Below are 22,135 nucleotides of genomic sequence, written 5' to 3' on the forward strand. Positions count from 1 at the left end.
TAGGTACAAGGTCAGTCTTTCACCGCCCTGCAGTACCATCAGCAGAGTTGAAACTGGCCGAATGAGTTTCAGGCTGATTCTGCCCCCGTTCCCATTTGGGTTTAATCCTTGATTCAATCTGTTTGCTTTTCGCTGCGTCAGTCAGAACAGTAAAATAAACACAGTCCTGTGCGGCCGTTTGATTATTTTTGCAGCCCTTTCCAGGAAACTACCTTTTCGCCTTTGTTTGTTTTTAGAGTGTTTTACAACATACTGCGATGTCTGGGTGTACGCTGTCAAAAAGGAACACATGGGGAAAAAAACCACCCCGTAGAAACACACACGCTCTGCACACAGACACTCTCTGCACTGTATGTACACATATGTACCGTACACACTCCAGATCCACACTGACCACATACAGATACTGTGGTATGTACACACAACACAGATTGCATATACATACGTGCAGGGCATTCATTCCTTACATACTGTACATATACAGTCTGCATACAATGCACACCCCTCCCATACATGCCTTGGAACATATGGACATATTTACATGGATACACACACACACACTTTTCTCTCTTGTGTTTTATTATCTAGACACGACGGGCTGGGCCCCTCTCTTGTTACAGACTCTAATTCTAGGACAACAGGTCAAGCAAATTCTCCTTTGACTTGCCATCTTAGCCGGCCTTTCCAGGGAGCTAGCAATACTAGTGCCTGAGAGATGAGTCGCTGAATTCATAGCACATTTTAAAGGAAACAACACAAGCACAGCAACTGGCTTAAGGGCCTGTGAGGAGCTTGGCCAAGAGGAGTTTTGAAACCCCCTGCATGGAGGGAAGCAAGTCCTCTTGCCTCAACACTCACCTATGCACACAGCCCAGTGGTCTCTTAAGATGCTTGTTCTGCAGCAGCAGAGTGGAATTTCAAACCCTTTCAGAGACCTTCAAATTCCATGGGCAGGAGCTGGAGCAAATGCATCTCCATTCCCTCTAGAGTGGGCTTAGGGTAAAGCATTGTGGTTCTTGAAGTGTGGTCTGTGGCTCAGGGGGAGCCCTCCCTGGTGACTGGCAGAGGACAGCAGTGTGCAAGCCACGCAAGGGGGGGAAGGGGATTGGGAATGAAGGGTAATGAGTAAATGTTTGCAAGTTGTTACAGAAGCGATTCTACTCCCAATAAAGCTGTGCGACCAGGCACCTGAATAGCGATCTACGCTCTGCTGCTTGTAAAACCAGCTCTGAAAACCATGCTGCTGTTGCCCTCAATTTTGCCCATTCCCATTTCCAATGTCCTCCCCCTCTTGTGTTTCTAATGGTGGTGGAGCAAGGTGGCAGCTGCTTACGTCCCTCTTGGCGGTGTAGCCGTATGGCCACACTCGCTGCTGTTCAGGGGAAAGTTTTGTAAATCAACTGCCTCTAGATGCTAGCAGAGGGCACAGGAGACAGCAAAACTCCATTGCGGGCATTGGGCCTAGGCCCCAAGAGGGCGAGTCTTCTAGTGCTCATTATACACAGCTGTTGAGCTGTTTTGAAAATTCCCTCAGCAGGTATTATTATTGTTAGTTCTAGTACTGTAGCACCTAGCCGTTTCAGTCATGGACCAGGGCTCTCGTACACGAGGAGATGTGCAAACAGACCAAAAAGCCAGTCCCTGCCCCAAAGAGCTCACTTGGGGGCTGGTGCCTTGTGTCTTGTGAAATATGGCTGGTGTGTTTGCCTGTCTAAAGGCATGGCCAGAGCAAAATCCTCACAATGGCAAATTATAGAGCGGAGCAAAGCCCTAGCTCAAGGAAGTATTGACAGGGTCATAAAGAGCATAAACCTGAATCTGAAAGTGCTATCCCAGCACCTCAGTCTAGAGGAGGCGTGACAGACTCAGCAGTGCCATTGCGCTAATTAGGCAAGCAGCGGACTCTGCAGCTGGGCTAAAGGACGCACTAGATTTTAAAATATTTTTTTGTAGTTAATTTAACAGTTGGGTAAAAACAAATTCTTAAATTAACTAAAACAATTGTTTCCGAGTAGCTCATAGAAGCTTCCTTGCCTAGCTGGGAAAGTGATTTCCCACTCATTGTTTCAGCCTTACTTTGTGTTATCAAAATTGGGGCCCTGTGCGGAAGTGACAGTCAGCTGGCAGCGCCCGTTGAGCGCGAGCGAGAGAGTCTGAACCAGTGGCAGGCCTTGCTTAACTAACACGCTAACCCTTCATTTGGAATGCCAGAGCCACCCTGCTAATGTCATGTCTCGGCTATAGAGTGGTGAGTGCTCAGTACCCTGCTCGATCAGGCCCAGTCCTACCCTGTGCTCCTCTAAAACCGCCTCCCCTACAACTGTGGAGGTAACATCCCCTAACAGCTTTGGCCACCCCTTCCCCCCCGGCAATATTTGTCTCACATTAAAAGTGTAGTTAAGAGCAGCTCTCCTCGTGTGTCTGTACTCTGTGTGTAGTGCACAGGCGCTGCCTCCAGCTGGGGCTGTTTGGAGTTCCCCTATGAGAGGAGGCTTGTGCCTGATGTATAAGTGAAGGAGCATGTTTTACTGCTGAAGGCTGCCGAGTGCAACACTCGTCAGTATGGCAGACACTTTCTGGGACCTGTCCCTACTTAGCCCAGGACCACCTTGTTTTCAGTGCCAGATGTAAGTCCATTTCAGTGGTGGGGATGAGGGGAAAGGCACGTTGGGCTAATAGGGGAGGACAAGAACTGTACTGGGTTCCCTTCACTCCCATGTCCCCCCCTCTTCCCCGTCCCCCCACACAAACATCACATTCCAGCTGAACTTTACAGGATAGGTTTGTTGTCCCCCCAAAATCTAGCATCTCTTTAGCAAACTGTGTGAGATCAGGGCGTGTAGGAGAACACTGCTCCCTTTCCAAGGCTGAACCTCTGCAGAGCCCCAGCTGGTATGTGGAGGATAGTGTAGTCAACAGTCCCTCCGACAGCTGCTTAGTTCAGGCCACCTGGATTTAGAAAGCATAGTGGTGACATTAAGTAGCTGGGAGCCAGAGTGAACCACGGAGTCTGTCTTTGGCCAACAGACTCAGTAAGGGATCCTCTTTATGGGCATCCCACCTGGATCCAGTCTCTTTTCTTCTCTACAGGGCAGAGGGTGGCAGAAGTACTTTTCAAATCACAAAGGGCTGCTCAGTCTTGCTGAGGCAGTTTGGAGTGGGCGCTAGATCTGCCCCAGCATCACACTGGGGTCTTGGCTGTTAGATTTCTGCTTAAATAACATTTTAAAAGATTTTTTTGTAAAACCAAGTAGCAATGGGCTGAAGAAATGAAAACAACAATCAAGGCAAGCTGGCTCTTTTCTCCTGCAGCACTGGACATCCAAACCCAGGAGCTTTGCGCTAGGGCAGAGTGAGGGTGAAAATGACCAGACCAGCAACTTTGTTGATGCAGAGCGAACGGCGAAAACTAAATGAGCTGCAACCGTGGGGAAAAGCCAGTTTGGGCCTCAGTCCTTCAACTGGAGCCTGAGTTCTGCACAAGCCCCTGGGGCCACCTACTTGGATTCTATTCCATGCTCTGGACCTTAGAGGTTAAAAAATCCTTCAATTTTTATTAGGGAAAGGAGCTTTTACTAACACTAGGCGGGTGGGATTGTATTGTTTTTTTGTGGAAGAGGGGGTTAAAATGTGGGTTTTTTAAACTTTGACAGTATCTCTCTAAAACATACACGAAAACTGGAGAAACTTTCAAGAAGGGCTTAAGTTCCCCCTGTGACTCTGGCTGATGTGGCAGGCAGCCTTGTTGCAGCAAATTAAAAACCCACGCAGGGAACATGTGCCTAATCCAGCGGTTCTCAAATTGTGGGGCGAGACCCAAAAGTGGGTCATGACCCTGTTTTAATGGGGTCACCAGGGCTGCATTAGATTTGCTGGGGCCCAGGTTCTGAAGCTGAAGCCCAAGCCCCACTGCCCGGGGCTGAAGCCGAAGCCAAAGCCCAAGCCCCAACACCTGGGACCAAAGCCCAAGCCCTACTGCTTCAGCCCTGGGCAGCGGGGGGCACAGGTTACAGGCCCCCCACCCAACCCAGGGCTGAAGCCCTTAGGCTTTGCCCCACCCCCAGGGGCAGCAGGGCTCAGGCAGGCTCAGGCTTCAGTCCCCTCTCCTGGGGGGAGTAATCTCCTTGTGTAGTAATTTTTGTTGTCAGAAGGGGGTTGCAATGAAGTTTGAAAACTGCTGGCTGATCATTAAGCTAATCTTCTACCCTGAGGCACAACTCCTGCTCATCCTTGGCTGACATAGACTCACGTGGACTTCTGGATACGTGCATGACCCTTCCCTCGCTGAGTGTGGGGGAAAGATTCACTTAGAATTCTACTGACCCCAAAGACTTTTGAAGAAAAAAGAGACAGAAGTATTAGTTTCACTTAGTCTAATAAATACATATGAATGTTAGATCTAATATAGCTGTATTATTTATATAGGGCACAGCAGCGTGCTAGGCAGTACATAAATAATAATAATATACACACATAGCCAGAAACCTGAATTTTGGAAGTAGCTTCTTTGGAGACATTCCAAACCATTGTGAAACAAGACTCTGAAAAGAACCCTTAATACTCCCAAAAGAACTGACTTCCTAGCACCCAGAGACAAGGAGTTGTGGTAATGTCTTTAATTGAACCAACTTCTGTTGGGGAGAAAGACAAGTCTCTCTCCCTAACAGAAGTTGGTCCAATGAAAGAACCTCACCCACGTTGTCTCTCCAATGGCCTGGGACTGACATGGCTACAATAGCACTCACTATTGTCCCTAACATGTTAGGCCAAGTTCATCCTGATTTAATGCTCCGGAAGTTACTGGATTTACATGTGGGATGAAATGAGCCTCCACATCACATGGGATAGCCAGGTCCACCATCGCTCTTGTGACAAGAGAGAGGTGAAGCTATGATGCAGCTGCTCTTTCTCATGAGCCAAGGTGCCAAAGCCAGCTGCCCCTAGCCAATGCTGTTTAACATCATCACTTGAGGCATGTGCATGTGTTACATACGCTGTCAGAATTACCCCGTGCTGTTTCCAGTGCTGCTTCAAGCATCCATGGCTTTAAGCCATGGTGCAATGGGAGCGTCTGAGACTATCCCTGGCACCGCAGACTCAATGGAAAGGTTGGGAAGAACTTGGCCGCGCAGGGGAAAAACTGTAAACCTTTGGGTGAGTTAACTTTGAATAGTTAATACAGTCCCGGATAACAGGAAACAAATAGGAACTACAGCGAGAAATCAAAAAGTACCATTGACTCAAAGGACACAGAGAGCCCAGGGAGGTTCTGCCTGTGTTCACCCTGCTGACCAGCATTTCAGAGGATGCAGACTGGAGGCCACTGCCCCCCTACTACATGCTGTTCACTAGGAGGATGGTGGTGAAATGACAAGGGATCATTCCATACATACCGACTCCAGGACAGCGGCTGCGTGTGCGTGGAGGATTCCACAACACATGAAAGCCAGCAAGCTGGGGGCACATGCTAGCGCTTGAGCTGTGATTCAAGGAAACCTCACTTCTGCTATGGAGACACACAGCCCCATGCTGGGCAGGGCCCACATAGCAGCTGCACTTATACAGTTGCTAGCTGTAGGTAGAGGCCAGTAACTGCTGATCCGATAAACACCTCTTTAAAAAGATGGAAGATTAAAGGCCTGCCATGCCCTCCCTGCTGTGGACCTGTGCTTACAAATCAACTAACACCAGCTTTTTCCTAGAAGGGGCGAAGGAACCTTAGCTTACTGGGTGCTAATCCCCTCTGAGCACCTAAGAGGCAGGGAAGGGGCACTGGGAAGCTGCTATCTCCCTTAATGAGCCTGAATAGAGGTGAGTGAAGTAGGGTGTAGCTGATAGGCTTAGCCTGTAACTTCAAGCTTTTCCAGCAATGGTGGTATTTAGCTCTAGCCTTCAGGTGTGCTGTAGGAAAAGACATACCATCCCTTTCCCCATCCTCCCTTGGCGTCTCTGCAAGTCCTTGCTTCAGCAGCTAAGCTTGTGCAACACCGAGAGGAACCGGGGCAGGAGTCAATGGGGGTAATTTCTCTTTCTTTTGGGCAAGATTCTATTGCAAACTCAACTCGCTAGTTGTGACTCCTGCTAAGAGGCCAAGAGTGATGGCCCTGCGCCCACCCCAGGAGGTGCCTCCTTGCTGGTGCCAGGCATCACCCCCGCACCTGTTGCCTATATGGGACAGAATAAAATGGATTAGAAATGACACTTCAATACATGGGTGGAGGGAGGGGGAAAATCAACTGAAAATGACGGGTGGCTGATTGGAAAGTCCGATCTGGTGTCAGAAAAGGCACGGGGAGAAAAATGCCCTGGTTATTGGGAAATGCAAGCATGACAGTGAAAGGGAAACGCCACCTGTTAGAAGAAAACCCAAGTCTAGCTGGGATAGGAGCTCCGCCACTTCCTCTTATCCTGCTTGAGCACAGGAAGATGGGAGCTCCCTGTGTGTACGTTTGAAACACTCCACTTACGGTAAGATATGTGTTCGTTGTACCTAGGATAGCTAAAAGTGCTGCATTCAGCTCCCCAAAGAGGCAATGGCTATCTTGAGTCCAAGTGGATGGTGGGTTTTTTTGGTTGTCCCTGTTTGCTCTGTCAGTGTCTTGAGGGCGTTGGCTGCAGCCCTGTCATGTTGCCCAGGAGATGGCAGCACTGTGCTCCTTTGCCTTCATCCTCAGGGCCGCGATGCTGGAGGTTTTGCGGTCAGGCTCGCCGCTCAGCTCGTAGCCGTTGATGCCCGGGCTGATCCCAGCGGTGCCGAAGAGGCTGCCCATGTGAGTCTGTCCCACGTGGCTGCCAGGGCCGGAGACACTCAGGAACTCGGAGACGCCGCCAGCTGCATGGGGGTGAGTGTGGGGGGACATGCAGGAGGGCACCGTGTCACAGGGGACCACGCAGGCGGGGACAGGGGAAGCGGCACCATTGTTGCCAATCCAGGATGGGTTCTGGATCTGGGAGAGGAAAAGAAAGCTCAGTGTTAGCTCTAGGGCAGCCCTGGAGACGGAAGAACTGGAACAGCACAGGGAGGAACAGTCCTGGCTTCTATCACCCCATGCCCTGACTGCCCATGGGCCTCAACCCTGACCCACAGGGGCCCCTTGTAGAGAGGAGAGGGACAGTCAGGGTCTGTAGCCCAGTCAATCCTCAATCTCCCAGCTGAGACCATTAGCAAGGGGGCCAGCTAATGCGAGCTGTGCTGTGGACACCTGGCCACCAGAAACTGGCCTGAAAACCATCAGCCCGTTTCACAAGGGCCCCAAACAGCCACTGCATGAGAACAACTTGCAACCTGTGCCAACCTGGCCTAGATTCAAATAATGATCTAGAGGGAAAATGCTCCATGTCTATTTCCGGTCCCCACAGCCCTTCATTTTAAACTCCACGTAATGCAGCTTGACATAATATACTGGGTGCAGCCAGAAAATTGCTCCCATGAGCCCCTTATACACTGAGCACCGGCTGAGCATTGGAATGGTTAGCTTGAAAGAACACGTGAGCTACAAGAATAAAGGGGCTAAGAGCACAAGCAACATCGGCAGCCCTCTGGGGTCTGGCAGCTGCTGTTCCTGGGTTGGTTATGAGTACTTGGGACTGTTAATCCTGCTGGCCAGGTAATAGGGTTGAAAGAAGGCCCGTTAACCACAAACTCGGTGTAGGTAACCACTGAGCAAGGGAAAGGTGTAAGAGCAGAGGGGGAGAATTCTTAAATGTGTGTGGGGAGTAAATCCAGTTCTATGTCAAGGAAAGTTTTCCAGAGAGCTTGGGTGTGTGTGTGTCTGGAGTCATACAAAGCATCCTCCAGCCAGGAGACTCATGAGTGAGTGCCATATTAGCCCCCAAACCACCTGAGATAAAGCTGGGCCATGCAGTTTTGCTCAGTGAATAGGGAACGAAAATGTGTTTAACCCTTTGGATACCAGCTAATCCCAAAATGCTTTACACGATGGGGATGGGTTCCTGGGTTTTGGGAGAGGCTGCTGAAGAGGAGAGGACAGGAAGCACTGAGTAATCATCCTGAAGCACCCAGCCTGCTTCTGGGATAGTTCCCTCCTGACCTTGCCTGTGGGAAAGGCTTGCCCCAGATTCCACAGTTGCTGGGTCTGCCCTACCCAGGAAAGCAGCAGAGCCCAAGAAGTTAAGCCAGGTACTTCCTGCCGTGGAAGCCAGAAGCAGTCCTGTGCTGAAGGTGTGGCTGGTGAGGGAGCAGAAGCAGCTGGGGAGAAGGTGCTAGGGAGCAACGTTTCTCAGCTGTCTAAAGTGTAGGCTAAGGAGATGAGAGGTGATCATGTTGTGGAGCTAGGCAGGTGGTTTGCAGGGAGAGGTGGGAGATGGGATCTGAGTCAACTCTCCTTCCACCCTTCACCTGAGAAATTTGACGGACACGTCTTCAAGTTAAAATGGCAATATGATGTAAGATCTCAGCTCAGCAATGAAATGCAGAGGAATCTGCTCTATTGGCATCAAGTCCATTCCTAGCAGGCTGGTTGGTGTAAGTGCTCAGTCAAGTCATCCATGCACCCACCCAGTGTGCACATCACACCAGGCGTGGCACGTGGATGTGCTAATAATGCTGACTCAGTAGCTGTTCTCCTCTTTTATCACCATCTGGATCTTCCCTGGCCTCTTCCCTCTTCTGACTGCCACAGAAATTTCCTTATGAATTGACTAATTAACTTACCCTAGCTAGGGAGAGAAGCTTCCCTTTTTGTAACAGAGGCATGAAATGATCAAAATGGAAGGGGTAGAGGTTGTGTTCATATGTCCAGAGATTTTGTTCAAATTAAACAGGGGGGTCAAATTAACCAATGAATTGGTTAAGTGGAAGGCTCTGTAGATTTCAGATTATATCTACATAAATCAGTAAGGCAAGTCAAGGGAAAGAACAATGACATCCTGAGCATTTGTAAGCAGGCTCATAGTTTTCAGAGGATTTCCCCAGTGGAACTGACCCCAGTCTCAGAATTGGCTACTAGTAGGTGCTATGCACTAGGTTCATCAGACAGCAGATCATTGTGCTTTTACTTATCTGCCAAGGCTTGAGTGTAGGGTATTTACCCTGTAACGAAGAATGACACCATAAATGCCTAAAGCAGCACAAGGAGGTCAGTTTCCTGCCCCGCTTTAGATGTTAGCAAGGTCACTACTTGAGGCCGAGGAAAAGCAGAACCTAGAAAGCTGGTTTATACAGGGAAAAATGTTTGAGGTCATTCTTATGTCCCAACATATTGCGAGCACTCTAAAACAAATCACACAGCTTCCATAGGAAGGTACATGATGGTGAGCTGTTTGCACTGTCTGGAGATCCTCAGAGCATCCAGTAGATCCCCAAAGTCCCTTCCCAATGTGCACTGGGCTCCAGCTGAAACCTGCAATGGGTTCTCTGAGACAGGCTTCTTTGGCTGTTCCACAGTCCTGGGCAGGATACAGAAAGGCCATCACCAGGATATTACGTTCACCTTTAAATGAAGGCCTTTACGAGGTACATCGCTTCTGGGGGTATGACAGATTATGTTTAGCAGTTGAGAAATCCAGACCAGAAATTACTGCGCAAAGCCTGCAGGCCACATTTAGACCCAACGGAAAAGCGAGTGCAGCTCCATGCCGCGCTGCCCAGAGCACCAGGACAGGCAGCCACGCCACCGCACAGCACAGAGCACTGGGTAAGGCCGGGCTCTGCAGCTGCACTGCCCTGGGAGCTCGCAGCCCTACCGCCCAGAGCACTGCGCCAGCAGCGGAGCAAGCTGAGGCTGCGGGGGAAGGGGGAACCTCGGGGGAGGGGCCAGGGGCTAGTCTCCCAGGGCAGGAGCTCAGGGGCCAGGCAGGAGGGTCCTGTGGGCCGGATGTGGCCCATGGATAGTAGTTTGCCCACCTCTGATTTAGACTGTAAGTGCTTCAGGTCAGAGATTGTCTCTTGCTGTGTGTCTATTCAGTTTCTTGCAATGCTGTTGTAGCCGTATTAGACCCAGGATATTACAGAGATAAGGTGGGGGAGATAATATCTTTTATTGGGCCCACTTCTGTTGGTGAAAGAGACAAACTTTTGAGCTATACCAAGGTCTGGGAAAGGTACGCAGAGTGTCACAGCTAAATACTAGGAGGGACAGATTGTTTAGCATAAGTAGTTAACCATATTCTAAGTCAAAGTGGCTCGTTAACACCCCTGTGGTCCCTGGACAGATTGTTGTAATAAGCCATAAATTTATTAAGACCATGATTTTTAGTGTCTAGCAAAGTTATGAAAATGTAGTCTCCCAGGCTCGTCTTTTGAAGGTAATGTGCAGGTTTCCTTTGAGGACAAGGGTTGAGAGGTCAGATATGGAGTGATCACTTTGTGACAAGTGTGCACCCATAGGTGTTACGTTGTTTTCGTCCTTGATCATTTTTCTGTGCGAGTTCATTCGAGAGCATAGTGATTCTCTGATTTTGCCGATGTAGTTGTTATTGTGGCATTTAGTACACTGGATGAGGTACACCACGTGTTATGATAGGAATAAGTAGAACCAATGAATCTTGATAGGTGTGTTGTGGGGGAGTGTTGATCATCATAGCAGTGGAGATATGTCAGCAAGTTTTGCATCTATTGTTATAGCAGGGTCTGGTGCCACTTTGAATTGGTGGGTCCTGGGCTGTGGAGACCTTGCTTCTGATGATGAGTTTGGAGAAGCTGTGGGATTGTTTGAAGGCCAGAAGTGTGGGTTCAGGAAAGATTTCTTTCAGAATGTGGTTCCCATCAAGTATAGGTTGTAATTGTTTAATGATGCCCTGCAGGGGTTCCAGTGTGGGGTGATAGGTGACAATGAGGGGTATGCAGTCAGAGGGTTTTTTTTTTCTATATGGAAGCAGGTTTTCTTGGGGTATTTGGGTGGCCCATTCCATGATGCAATCTACTTCTCTGGTGGAGTGTCCTTATTTTAAGGTAGGTATCCTGGACTTTCTCCTTGAAGCATATTCTGTGGTATCTGAGGGCCTGTTTGTAGATAACAGATATCTTGGGGCCTTGGGGGTGGTTACTGGATCTGTGAAGGTAAGGATGGTGATCTGCGGGTTTCTTGTATATAGTTATCAGTAGGATTCCATTGCTGAAGCTGATTGTGGTGTCCAGGAAGTTGATGCTGGTGCGGGAGTGTTCAAGAGAGAATTGAATAGATGGGTGGTTGTTGTTGAAGTTGTCATGGAAATCTATGAGGGAGTTTAAGTCTGTCCAGAAGATGACAATATTATTAATGTATCTCAGATATATCATTGAGTTCACAGTGCATTTGTCCAGAAATTCTTCCTCAAAGTGGGCCATGATGATGTTGGCATACTGGGGAACCACCCTAGTACCCATGGCTGTTCCCGTCGTTTGGGAGTATACGGTTCCTGACTCAATTGGGCCCTGACCTTGGTTAGGGCCTCTAGGTGCTGCTGTAATACAAATAGGTAATAAAGTGTTTGCAACACTCCAGTATGCTTGTCTGAGAGACACTGGTGTGTTCTGGTTGCAGTCTCTGGGGCAGACCATTTGCTTGCTTAATTTTTGCTTAGCATATGCCGGCTGGTTAGAGAGAAAAAAGGAAACCCCTGCACGTGCCCCCCACTCCCCAGATAGCAAAGTCAGATTCAAGTGTCCGGCCATCTGGGATCCTGAATCTTAATAATAAAACAAAATGATACTGCAGAAGAAGAGCAGGGTTTGGCAGCGGGAGGCCCTTCCTTGGGGAATAGGTGTGCTGTGGAGGGGGAGATGAGATGAAAGAATGCAATAAGAGAAGATCCAGATGGAGCGAGAGTGTGAAGAGCCCAGCATTCCACAGCCCGGCAGCACCACTGGCTTCTGTTCCACTACTGACCTTTTACCTCCTGCAAAGTACATTTTTTTAGGCTGGGGGAGGAGGTGGTGAGGAGTGAGGGAGGCGATGAAAGTACAAAGGCAGAAGAGAGAGTGTTACAAAGTGCAGTCTAGTGCGTCCTTTGCTTGAAAGATCCTTTGGTGTCTCTCAGCTGTTTAATAAGGGCCTCTTATTCCTTCCAATCCAAAGGGGAAGCCAACCAGGGGGAAAGGCCAAGCGCTCTTGGCCTTGCTGCAGGAAAGCCTGCATGCCGTGCTCTCCAGGAAGGCCAACCATGCATCTGACAGCTCAGAGTTGGAGGGGAAATCCCAGCAGCTGAGGGGAGCAAAGCTCAGCTTTAAAACATCTGACCTGGCAAACCCCAGGATTTCTTGGCTCCTGCATGACAAAGCCTGGGTGGCTCAAGGGGACTTGCTGTGGCCACCGAACCCAACTACCACTGAGAGTTTGAGTTCTTCCCTTGGCAGCCTTCTGAAAACATGGGAGAGGAAGGCCACTGTTTAGTGTGTTGGCCTAGGCATTGGCAGATGCAGGTTTGATTCTCTGCTCTGCCACAGGCTCCCAGTGTGACCTTGGGCATGTCACTCAGGGTGAGATCCAAAAGGGACTTAGCCGTTACAATGGTGAGCGTCATGGCAACTCGACAATCACAGGAACAACACTGTGATCCACAAAGCCGGATGTAAGTGCCTCAGCCCCCATACGATGAATGGGGAAAGATAGGTGCCTAAGAATGCAATCCACAAATATCAGCACTAGGTGAGGAGCTGTCTAAGCTAGCCAAGGGGAGATGCTAATTCTGCCTCCCCTTCCCATGGAAGGCAAACTGCAGGGAGACACATATCTCTGCTTGGAAATCTGCTGCCTGGAGTCAGGTGGCTTAGGCACCTAAGACATTTCTTGCGGGAACAAGTTAGGTGTGCTCCACACAAAATGGCTCACGGAGGGGCCCACCTTCAAGCCCAGTGGTTAGAGCACTCCCTGGGATGTGGGAGACCCAGGTTCAGTTCCTCCCTTGCAGGCAGAGGGGGAGAAAGGATTTTAATAAGGGTCTCCCACCTCTCAGGAGCATGGTCTAACTACTGAGCTATGGGATAGTCTGATGTGGGGGCTCCCTCAATCCATTCTGGTGATAGATAATGAAAGAGTGGTTGGAGCAGGGGGACTGGAGCCTGGGTCTCCTCCCACCTCCCAGATAAGTGTCCCAACATTGGACTAGGGAGTTGTCTTTTCTCTCTCTGTCTGGCCCAATGACTATTTAAGTATTTATCCATAGTGGAACAGTCAGTGGGCCAGAGGGAGACAAATAACTCTGGGCTTTGAATGGGACCCTCTGAGCACACCTACTGGATTGGGCCCGGCATACGACCTAGGTGGCCAAACATCTGTTTTTCCCCAGTTCATGAGTTGCTCCACAGCTTAGATGGGAGATAGGCATACGGGCACCTAGAGGCAAGCAGCAGTGCACATGCTCAGAGGCAGAAACACAAGCCCCAAGGGAATTTTTACCCTGAAAACTTAGTCACAGAGTGAGTTTAGGCATCTACTGGGCTTGATGGGAATTTTGTGGACCACAGTGGAGCCAAAATGGGGACTTAAGTAACTAAAACAGGGGCTTAGGTGCCTGGGGCTTTACTTTTGTGACTTCTACTCTTAGCCTCTTGGTGCCTTTGTTCCTTATCGGTAAAATGGGGGTAATAGCATTTTCCTATCTCACAGAGTGTTCCGAGGATAAATACATTACCAATTATGAGGTGGTCAGCTGTGCTGAAGGGGGACATACAAGTATCTAGCTAAATGGAGAACCTCTGAGCAGGGTGTTTGGTGTCTCCTCCTGCATGAATATATAAGAAGGCTATGTCTGGTGATATCACAGAGGGACAAGCTTGTCCTGGGAGATTTAAACAGATGAGAAGCCTGCGCCTAATGACTCCTACTTGATTCAGGCAGGGACTAGTGTTAAAAGAGCAGGGACATCTGGGGAATTTGTTTAAGGGTGATTATAAAGGTCCTTTCCCACCTTTTCTAAACCAATTAAATGTTTTCAGAAGCTGAAATATCCAGGGATCAGAACAGAATATAATTTAAGAACTGAATAGAACAGAATTGGAATGAATGGAGTGTGGCCAATGAATCATTGTCCATGCTGCTTGGTGCAGGGTTGGTCTTGGTGTTGACCCTAGAGGAGGCTGGAAAGGACAGCCCTATATTAGGACATGGGAGATCCAGATCAACCTGCCCACTCTTAAGAGCTGGGGAGAGCTGCGTAATGATAATTATCATTTATGTATTGATTTGCATTACGGCAGCACTTTGGGGTAGAGTCCAGGCTCAGGAACTGACTGTGCTAGGTGTTGTACAAACACCAAGACAGTCCCTGCCCCAGAGAGCTTGCAATCTAGGTTTATGACAGGACGTGACAAGCCGACGGGAAAGACAAATAAAGGGGGGAGTGGGAAGAACAAGGTACCAGCAAGAGGAGCAGAATTAGCCCAGTAGATAGTGGTTTCACTGCACCACTTGCATAGCAGTCATCAGCTGCCAGTGTTTTGTAGGCAGCACCGCAGAGGTAAGTCTGAAATAGGATAGTGTATAGCTCCAGACTGTGCTACCCCAGACTGTGCCTGAGATGCTCACAGGTCAGTACAGTGTGTGTCTCGGCAGAAGGACCGACTTATTGTGGGAAGCACAAGGGACTATAAGTCAGTGTCGTGTCAGGCATCTGTTGCCCAGATACACCTGTACCCCGATATAACGCGACCCGATATAACATGAATTCGGATATAACGTGGTAAAGCAGCGCTGGGGGGGGGAAGGGCTGCGCACTCCGACGAATCAAAGCAAGTTCAATATAACACGGTTTCACCTATAACGCAGTAAGATTTTTTGGCTCCCGAGAACGGCGTTATATCGGGGTAGAGGTGTACTAGAAGTGACTGTGGTCTCGGCCCACCACCTCCCAGCTAGGCCAGCATTGCTCCAGTGCATCACAACCATGGCTAACCTCAGGGTTTGGGAGGGAACGACTGAAAGAGGCTGAACAGGGCAGTCGAGAGGCCGGAGTGGGGCAGGGCAGGGGACACTCACCTGTGCGTAGTTCTCTGCTCGGGTTAGGAGGGGCAGCTCATAGGCTGTTGAGAAGTGGGTGCGAACCTGCTGCATCTGACCAAACCGCTCTCGCTTCCTCCATTTTGCCCGTCGGTTCTGAAACCAAACCTGAGGGGACAAGCACAGATGGCAGAGATCAGAGAGGATGGGAGCATGGAGTGAGCTCAAAGTGCCTCCAGAGAGAGTGGAGGGTAGGAGCTCCCAGAACACCAACCTGGGGGAGACTTTTGCCAGATAACACCTCTTTTGCTGTACCCAGAGTGCTTTGCAATAGAAGTCCTAAACCTAACTGGGGGCAAGGGACAATTTTCGATTGTAGGCATCTTAACAAGTGCCCACATGCAGTTGCACAAAGGCCCAAATCCTCAAAGGTATTTAGGCTCCTAACTTCCATTGATTTCAAAACAATGAAAGTGGGCCCCAAATCCCAATTCTAGCTATCTAGGCACCCACTTGAGCTCCCATATAAGGCAACTGGGCACCCCACTTACTGCTTGCCCTAGAATTCGGTGAATCAGAGTCTCTTGTTTATTTTTGGCTAGATGCAATTTCTTACCTGCTAAAGTAAAAAGGATGCTGTTGAGACGAATGTCCCTGCATCACTGATAAGTCTCCCCCCCCCCCAGATTAGTCAACTGGAAAGAATTTAAAATCTGTTTTTTTACTTTGTACCAATAATCCTGTGTCTTTCTTTCAGCACTTTCATCAGCTCAGAGAAGGACACTAGCCCTGTCATTTTCACTTTCTGTTCAGTTTCATTCCAGGGGTCCCATGGCTGCTGATCCCACTTTCTGACACTCTGGGGAAATTGTAAATCCCCCAACAAATTGTTTTCACAAAAAATAGATGGAAACTTCCCTCTTCCTCTGAGGATCCCAGTCCTTGAGAACTGAGCTTCCTCCCAAGATGCAGGAAAGTGGGAAACACTTCCTAGTTCAAGAGGGAAGAGAATCGCCTCTGCATTTACAGAGCTGAGATCTGGGTTTTTCCATTGTTGGATCTTTCTGGTGCAAGGGATTCCTGTGGGAGCCATAGAAACCCACTGGAAAAATTCCTTGAATGAAAGAAAAAGCATAGTTGTCTCATGTATCAACCTGGCATCATTTTTACAGTAAGGCAGAGAGATCCAATGGAAATGATGCTGACCCAGGAGTGAAGAAACTTGGATTCCAGTCCTAGCTCTGCTACTGACTCTGTGTGACCTTGGTCATGTCCTATCACCTCTCTATAAAGATGATAATCCTGACCCACCTCCCGTTTGCTGTGTGGATTCATTCCTATTAGATGAGAGGTGCTGTATAAAAGTACGTATGAGATCACCAGCCCTGGAGTCTCAATTCACAGAGGCCACTCATGGCAATCTGCCACCCTACGCAACACTTCAGGGTGCCCCGCCGCCATGCCAGTCCAATTTGGCCCAGCTGCACCCTCTGTCATGATGGAAGGGCAGCTGGACCAAATTTAAGGGAACGGTGTAGCAACCTGGTGTATGGGGGTCACAGTGCCACTCAGGTTTGACTCAGCTGCTCCTCCATCGGGGGGTGGCAGGGCCAAATCTGCCACCCTAGCAGCTTCCTTGTTTGCCTATAGCTAGTGCAGCTTCAGTCAATTCATGTACTTATCTACTGAGCAGGTAGCAGTAGTGCCAGCTTTTTCCTTACTGCACCCCACTGCCTGCCACACAAGACTCACTGCGCTGTGCAACCTCTAACAAGCCTCATTTGGGCCAATTGATGTTTTTGCCCATGGCCTCAGCCTAGCCCTAACGAAACCCTCCCTGATTTGGAGATCCTGGGAATGAACATGAACATTACTGGGCTGTGTCTGCTTCCCTATTCCTGCCCTGCTAGCTTCTTCAGCTGAGCTGAATTATCACCCTCTGATCAGCAACGTGGATCAAATGAAGATCTTCAATAAATAGACTATATGTTGGTGCCAAGTTCAGAGCATAGATCTGGGACCCAGGAGATCTTAATCCTGGCTCTGACAATGGGTAACTCTAGGGTCTTGGGTAACTCACTAATCTCTCTTACTTTCCTCATTTGTAAAACAACACTTCCTTTCTAAGCTCCATGAAATGTAGTGGGCACTTGCTTCATGCTTAAAAGTGCTAAGTTATCATTATTATCACACATCCCTTATTTTACAGCTGTTTATCTATGGAGGTTTAATAAGTACTTAGCTGAAATTTAGTTGTTTGGGTCTTGTCTAGGCAGTGGAAAGTCTCAGACCCCGATTCTATTCTGACTTTTGCTGACTGCACATCAATGTAACTGCACTGACTTCATAGATCCCAAGGCCAGAAGGGACCATTTTGATCATCTGCTCTGACCTCCTGTATGACAGAGGCCATTGAACTTCCCCACAATAATTCCTAGAGTATAGATTTTAGAAAAACAGTCACTCTTGATATACAAATTGTCAGTGACGGAGAATCCAACACAACTCTTGATAAATTGTTCCAATGGCTCATTACTCTCACTGTTAAAAATGTAAAAATTAACGCCTTATATCCAGTCTGAATTTGTCTAGCTTTAACTTCCAGCCATTGGATCATGTTACACCTTTCTCTGCTTGATTGAAGATTGAACAGCCAATATCAAATATTTGTTCCCCATATAGATATGTGATCATGTCACCCCTTAACTCTCTCTTTGTTAAGCAAAATAGGTTGAGTTCCTTGAGTCTATCAGCATTAGGCAGGTTTTCTAATCCCTCAATCATTCTCATGGCTCTCCTCTGAACCCTCTTCAATATATCAATATTCTTCTTGAATTGTGGACACCAAAACAGGACACAGTATTCCAGCAGTGGTCACACAGGTAAAATAACCTCTCTACTCCTATTTGAGATTCCTCCGTTTATGCATCCAAAGATTGCATTAACCCATTTGGCCACAGTGTTGCACTGGGAGCTCACGTTCAGCTGATTATCCACCACAACTTCAATGAAGTCACTCATGATTTACACCTGTGAAGCCAGTTCCTGTGCGTTCAAAGCCTCCTGAAGCTGTGGGTCAGTGAAATGTATCCATCAAGAGCTGCTTTGAAGGGCTCTGACAGATGCATGCAGTCACAAGGGGCTGGAATGTCCAGGTCAGGCTGGTGCATGAAAGGAGCTGCCAGGAGCTACATGGCAGCTCAGGGAGCATTTAGCACTGACCATTCAGTCAAGTCACAGGCGGGCTCGGGGGAGAGAAACAGCTCCATTGCTTATGAGCAGATTTCCTTGCCATGTGGGCTGGGGATGGGTTAGAACCCAGCAGTGTGACAGCAGGGAGCTCACTCACACACATGCAATGGAGCCTGCTAGCTGCAGCCCTGTCAGCTGACATCTTCCCATTTAGGGATAGCCTGCATCCTCTGCAGCAATTAGCAACAGCCCCACCCCCTCCGCGGGTAGGATTTTTATGGGAAGTAATGAAACCAAAGAGGGCTCCAAAATACACAGAGACAATGCCGCATTTGAATAATATCCCAATGGAACAGGTCTGGTGCCCCAGGCATCTGTCTGCTTTGTGCTAGCACTGGCCCCACCTCCGAGCAGCCCAGCTGGAGGCCAGTCCCAGTGCTGGCCAGCTCCACAGAGCTTTGATCTGCAGCTGCAGTCAGTGGTGGTGACCGTGCTACTCCCTATGTTGGGGAGACCATGCTGTGCATAGAAGGCGGGTAGCAGCTAGGGAATGTGCTGTGCACTGCACACAAGGCTGGTGAGAACATGTGCCACACACATGTGCCCATCTCTGAGCATGACAAACACATATAGCTGTCTCATGCAACGTGCACATCCCCCATCCCTCACACCTGAGATCCCCACTGAGAGACAATAGAGTGCATCACATTCTGGCAACTCTATGCTACCCGGGACTTCCCCAGGCAAGGGATATCCTTTAAGTGTCCTGATATTCTGACTTTAGGTCTCCTTTCCACTGTCAGAGCCTAGGACAGCGTCTGGCTGCTAATGTGTATAAAACTGAGCATACTGCAGCAACCTTCAGCTTTACAGGAAAACTTCAAAGGGATAAAAATAGTGCACAGGGCTCTCTTTTGTTGTTTTTGTTTTGGGTCTTAAAATACCAGCGATCAGGGAAACCTCCAGCAAAACTCTGGATGAAGGTCTCACCTATGGAGTGGGAGTTTTCTGAGCCCTTTGTGGGTGGGGGGAAGTGTTTTATTTTTAACACCGAGCTTTCCTCCGGTTGTTTATTCAGGCATTTAGCTTCAACCAGTGTTAACAAAACCCAAATGCTTTAAACAATCCTGGTCCCTTTGCTCTGTCATGTTTTAGTTGCTTTGTATCTTTGTTCTCATAAAACTGTTAGGCCTCCAGTCTTCCACAGAGTCTTCCAGGAAAAGCAGGGCAGATAAGACATATAATATAATGCTCTAAGCAAGGAAAGAAAACAAATCTTTCCAGGCCTTCTCAGTGAATTCTAAAGAAACAGAAAATGGTACAAACCCAATTTTCTTTTCTTAGCAGGGTACCTTTAATAGAGAGGAGACTACAGGTCCCAGCATGCAATGTGGCCTATCCATTAGGATCAGGAGGCAGCATTGCATACTGAGGTCTACAGCTTCATGCTAATGGTCAGGGTGGGCAGCAGTGTAGCGTAGCATGTTCTTCACCTGCAGGCTGCGTGTTGACAAGCCCTGATATAGCACAGGAACAAATCAGTCTTGTAAAATCAATAGACTAGAAAATGTTCTATTGTTAGCCAAATGGGCTCGTTTCCCCCTGGAGCTGCCCAATTACCCCAAGGAGGCACGGGAGTCTAGAAGACGGCTTCAAGTTCTTTATTGATCAGTCAGCTGAGCGGGTGTCCCCCTCGACTCATGCCAGAGGGAGGAACACACCTTACAAGCACAACTGGGCTTCTCTTATACAGAGAGACAAACAACTTAGCGTGTCTAAATTCTGCTAACCTATGCATTGTTTAAATTCAGTTCTAGTAGTAATCAGGATACATCTGTTAGCTTCCCGTCCTTCACATTCCTTTCCCAGGGTCCGTCCAACCCCCTCCCCTTTGCCATATATCTTCTATACATCCTGTATACGTGCAGCTTCATGCATGGGAAACAACAGTGAGAGCTGAGATAAGCATGTTTACTGGGATAACAAGCAGAAGCCGAGATAAACATGTTTTTCGGTTTTTGGGCCTAACACTATGGCTCCATATATATCTAGCCTTATAGTGGTACATCAATCCATATACATGGATACATGTTTGGGGGTAGGAGAGGCAGGGAATAGTTTGTAACAAAGAGGTCAGTAACTTCCTCCTTTCCTCCCCTCTGCTGCCCCCCCTTTCAGCTGGCGCTGCCTGTTCTCACACAGTGGGCAAATGTCCCCCCTCCTCACAGTGCTCATCTGGCTATTCTGAATGCCCCACTCCCATGCTTACATCCCCCTATGCTTCTGACGCAAACAAAAGTGATGGGGGAGGAGGGCTCAGTATAGTTAAAGGAAAGAGGGGCTCATTCTGCAGAAATGAGATCTGGATTTCAGAGTCAACCCCCACACGCTTCAAAGTTCAGGGAGTAGGCTTGGGGCTGAGGCTGGGGCTGGGCCCAGCTCTAGGGGAAGCTCTTTGGGTTTCTGTCTCCCTGTCTGTGGCTGCATTTCTCTGCCTCTGTCACTGTCCAGCTCCAGCTGTTTCTGTGTTGCAATCCCTCACAAGCTCTCTCTCTCTCATGGTCTCTGCCTCTTGTCTATCTTTCTCTTTCTCACGGTCTCTGTCTCTTTCTCTTCCTCTCTTGCTGCCCTTTTCTCTCTCACGCTCAGGCTCACAGTCTGTCAGTGTCTGTCTGTCTCAGCTCCTCCCTTTTCAAGGCCAGGCTGTCTCCCCTTCCCTTAGTGAGGGCCACAAGCCCTTCACTTTCCAGCCTGCAAGAACAGAGCCAGAATTCATCTTTAAGCGCTGAAACTGGACACCATTTTATCAGTGGCCTGGAATGGGAAATTGGAGCCTGGGATGAGAGAATTGAATAACTTGAGCTTGTTTTCATTTCATGTTTAATTTCCTGCAGGCTTAGCTCAGTCTTTCCGCTCCTTCCACCAGCCTCCCAGGGTTTTATGGGGGAAAAGGGATCAAGATATATTACTTCTTGTTTTGCTTTTCTTTTTTTACCAAGGCAGTGATTTTGCTACAGCGGAGTTTGACATTTCCCCCTTACTTTCAAGCCCCTGCCGCATCACAGGGTCAACACTGAAAAGATTTTCATTAACAACCCAGCAATCAGGAGGTCTGCCCTGGGGAGGGGCAGTGGGGTGACATTCCCTGGCGCTGACCCCATGGGGAGGTGGCAAACCAGAATCACAACTACTGTCTGCCAGTGAGAGGTATGCTCATGCGTTGGTATTGAGCTGGGGTGCACTGCATGGGGGTTGGGAGGGGCTGTGTGTAAGCAATTGTGTGGGTATGCCTGGGGAAGGGGAGGCGCAATGGTACGTGTCTGTACACAAGTGTGTATCTCTCTGTGTGTGTATGCACATATATGCATGGGATGGAGTCTTCACAATGGTGTGTGTGTGCATTTATGCATAGGGACGGGCGTTCGACTGAAGATGTGAGCACGTGCACAAGGAAGGAGCTGTGTGTGTGTCTGTATTTTATGGGGTGTGGTGGAAGGTCATGCAGTGAGATCAATCAAACCTCAAAGGGCCCCCTTGGGATCCTGCCCCTGGTCACATAGCCTTCTGCAGCTCTCACACCAAAGAACCAGACCAGATCCATATAAACGAAATTAGGTGGGACTCCAGGAGCGGCCGACCTGAGGGAGGAAGCAAGGCAGGGGTCCTGGGCTTGGAGGGAGAGTTGGTAATCTAGTTGCATTGATCCACTAAGTCCTACAGATTTGTCTCTGCCTCTCACACTGTACTGGTTTCAGTGGTAGTTATTTGTGATGGATACATGCCAAGCTGCAGTGCTGCTCAGGGGGGCTCACCACCCACTTATGGGGGAGGGGGGACAGGAGGAAATGCATAGACATGGCCAGCAGCCCACTTAGGGGGAGCAACCTTTTGTGCCTGACCCATCATCCCCATCCTAGCCCTGGCCTTTCCTTCCCTTGCTGCCCCTGTTTAAAAGTTTGTTACCAAGCATTTACTCCCTATGGGTATTTCCAAGAGGGCCTAGAGACTTTAGCTTGCATGGTTCTATAGTTCTGTAACTTCCTTCTGACTCCACTGAGGACCTCCAT

The 22,135-nt window shown here is 48.8% G+C and overlaps 1 protein-coding gene across 2 annotated transcripts in view; it reads right to left on the reverse strand.

Annotated features, from left to right (window-relative positions):
- Positions 1-3,075: 3,075 nt before the first annotated feature.
- Positions 3,076-22,135, reverse strand: part of ALX4 (ALX homeobox 4) — a 65,759-nt gene continuing 46,699 nt past the window's right edge. For both annotated transcript variants that reach the window (XM_024100483.3, XM_005286743.5), the window contains 2 exons: positions 14,916-15,044; positions 3,076-6,947 (listed from right to left, as the gene is read on the reverse strand). In XM_024100483.3, coding sequence (XP_023956251.2) covers positions 6,624-6,947; positions 14,916-15,044 — 453 coding nt within the window. In that variant the 3' untranslated portion in view covers positions 3,076-6,623. The remainder of the gene's footprint in view (positions 6,948-14,915; positions 15,045-22,135) is intronic.

This window comes from Chrysemys picta, chromosome 4 (genome assembly GCF_011386835.1).
Source record: "Chrysemys picta bellii isolate R12L10 chromosome 4, ASM1138683v2, whole genome shotgun sequence".
NCBI classification, from domain to species: Eukaryota; Metazoa; Chordata; order Testudines; family Emydidae; genus Chrysemys; species Chrysemys picta.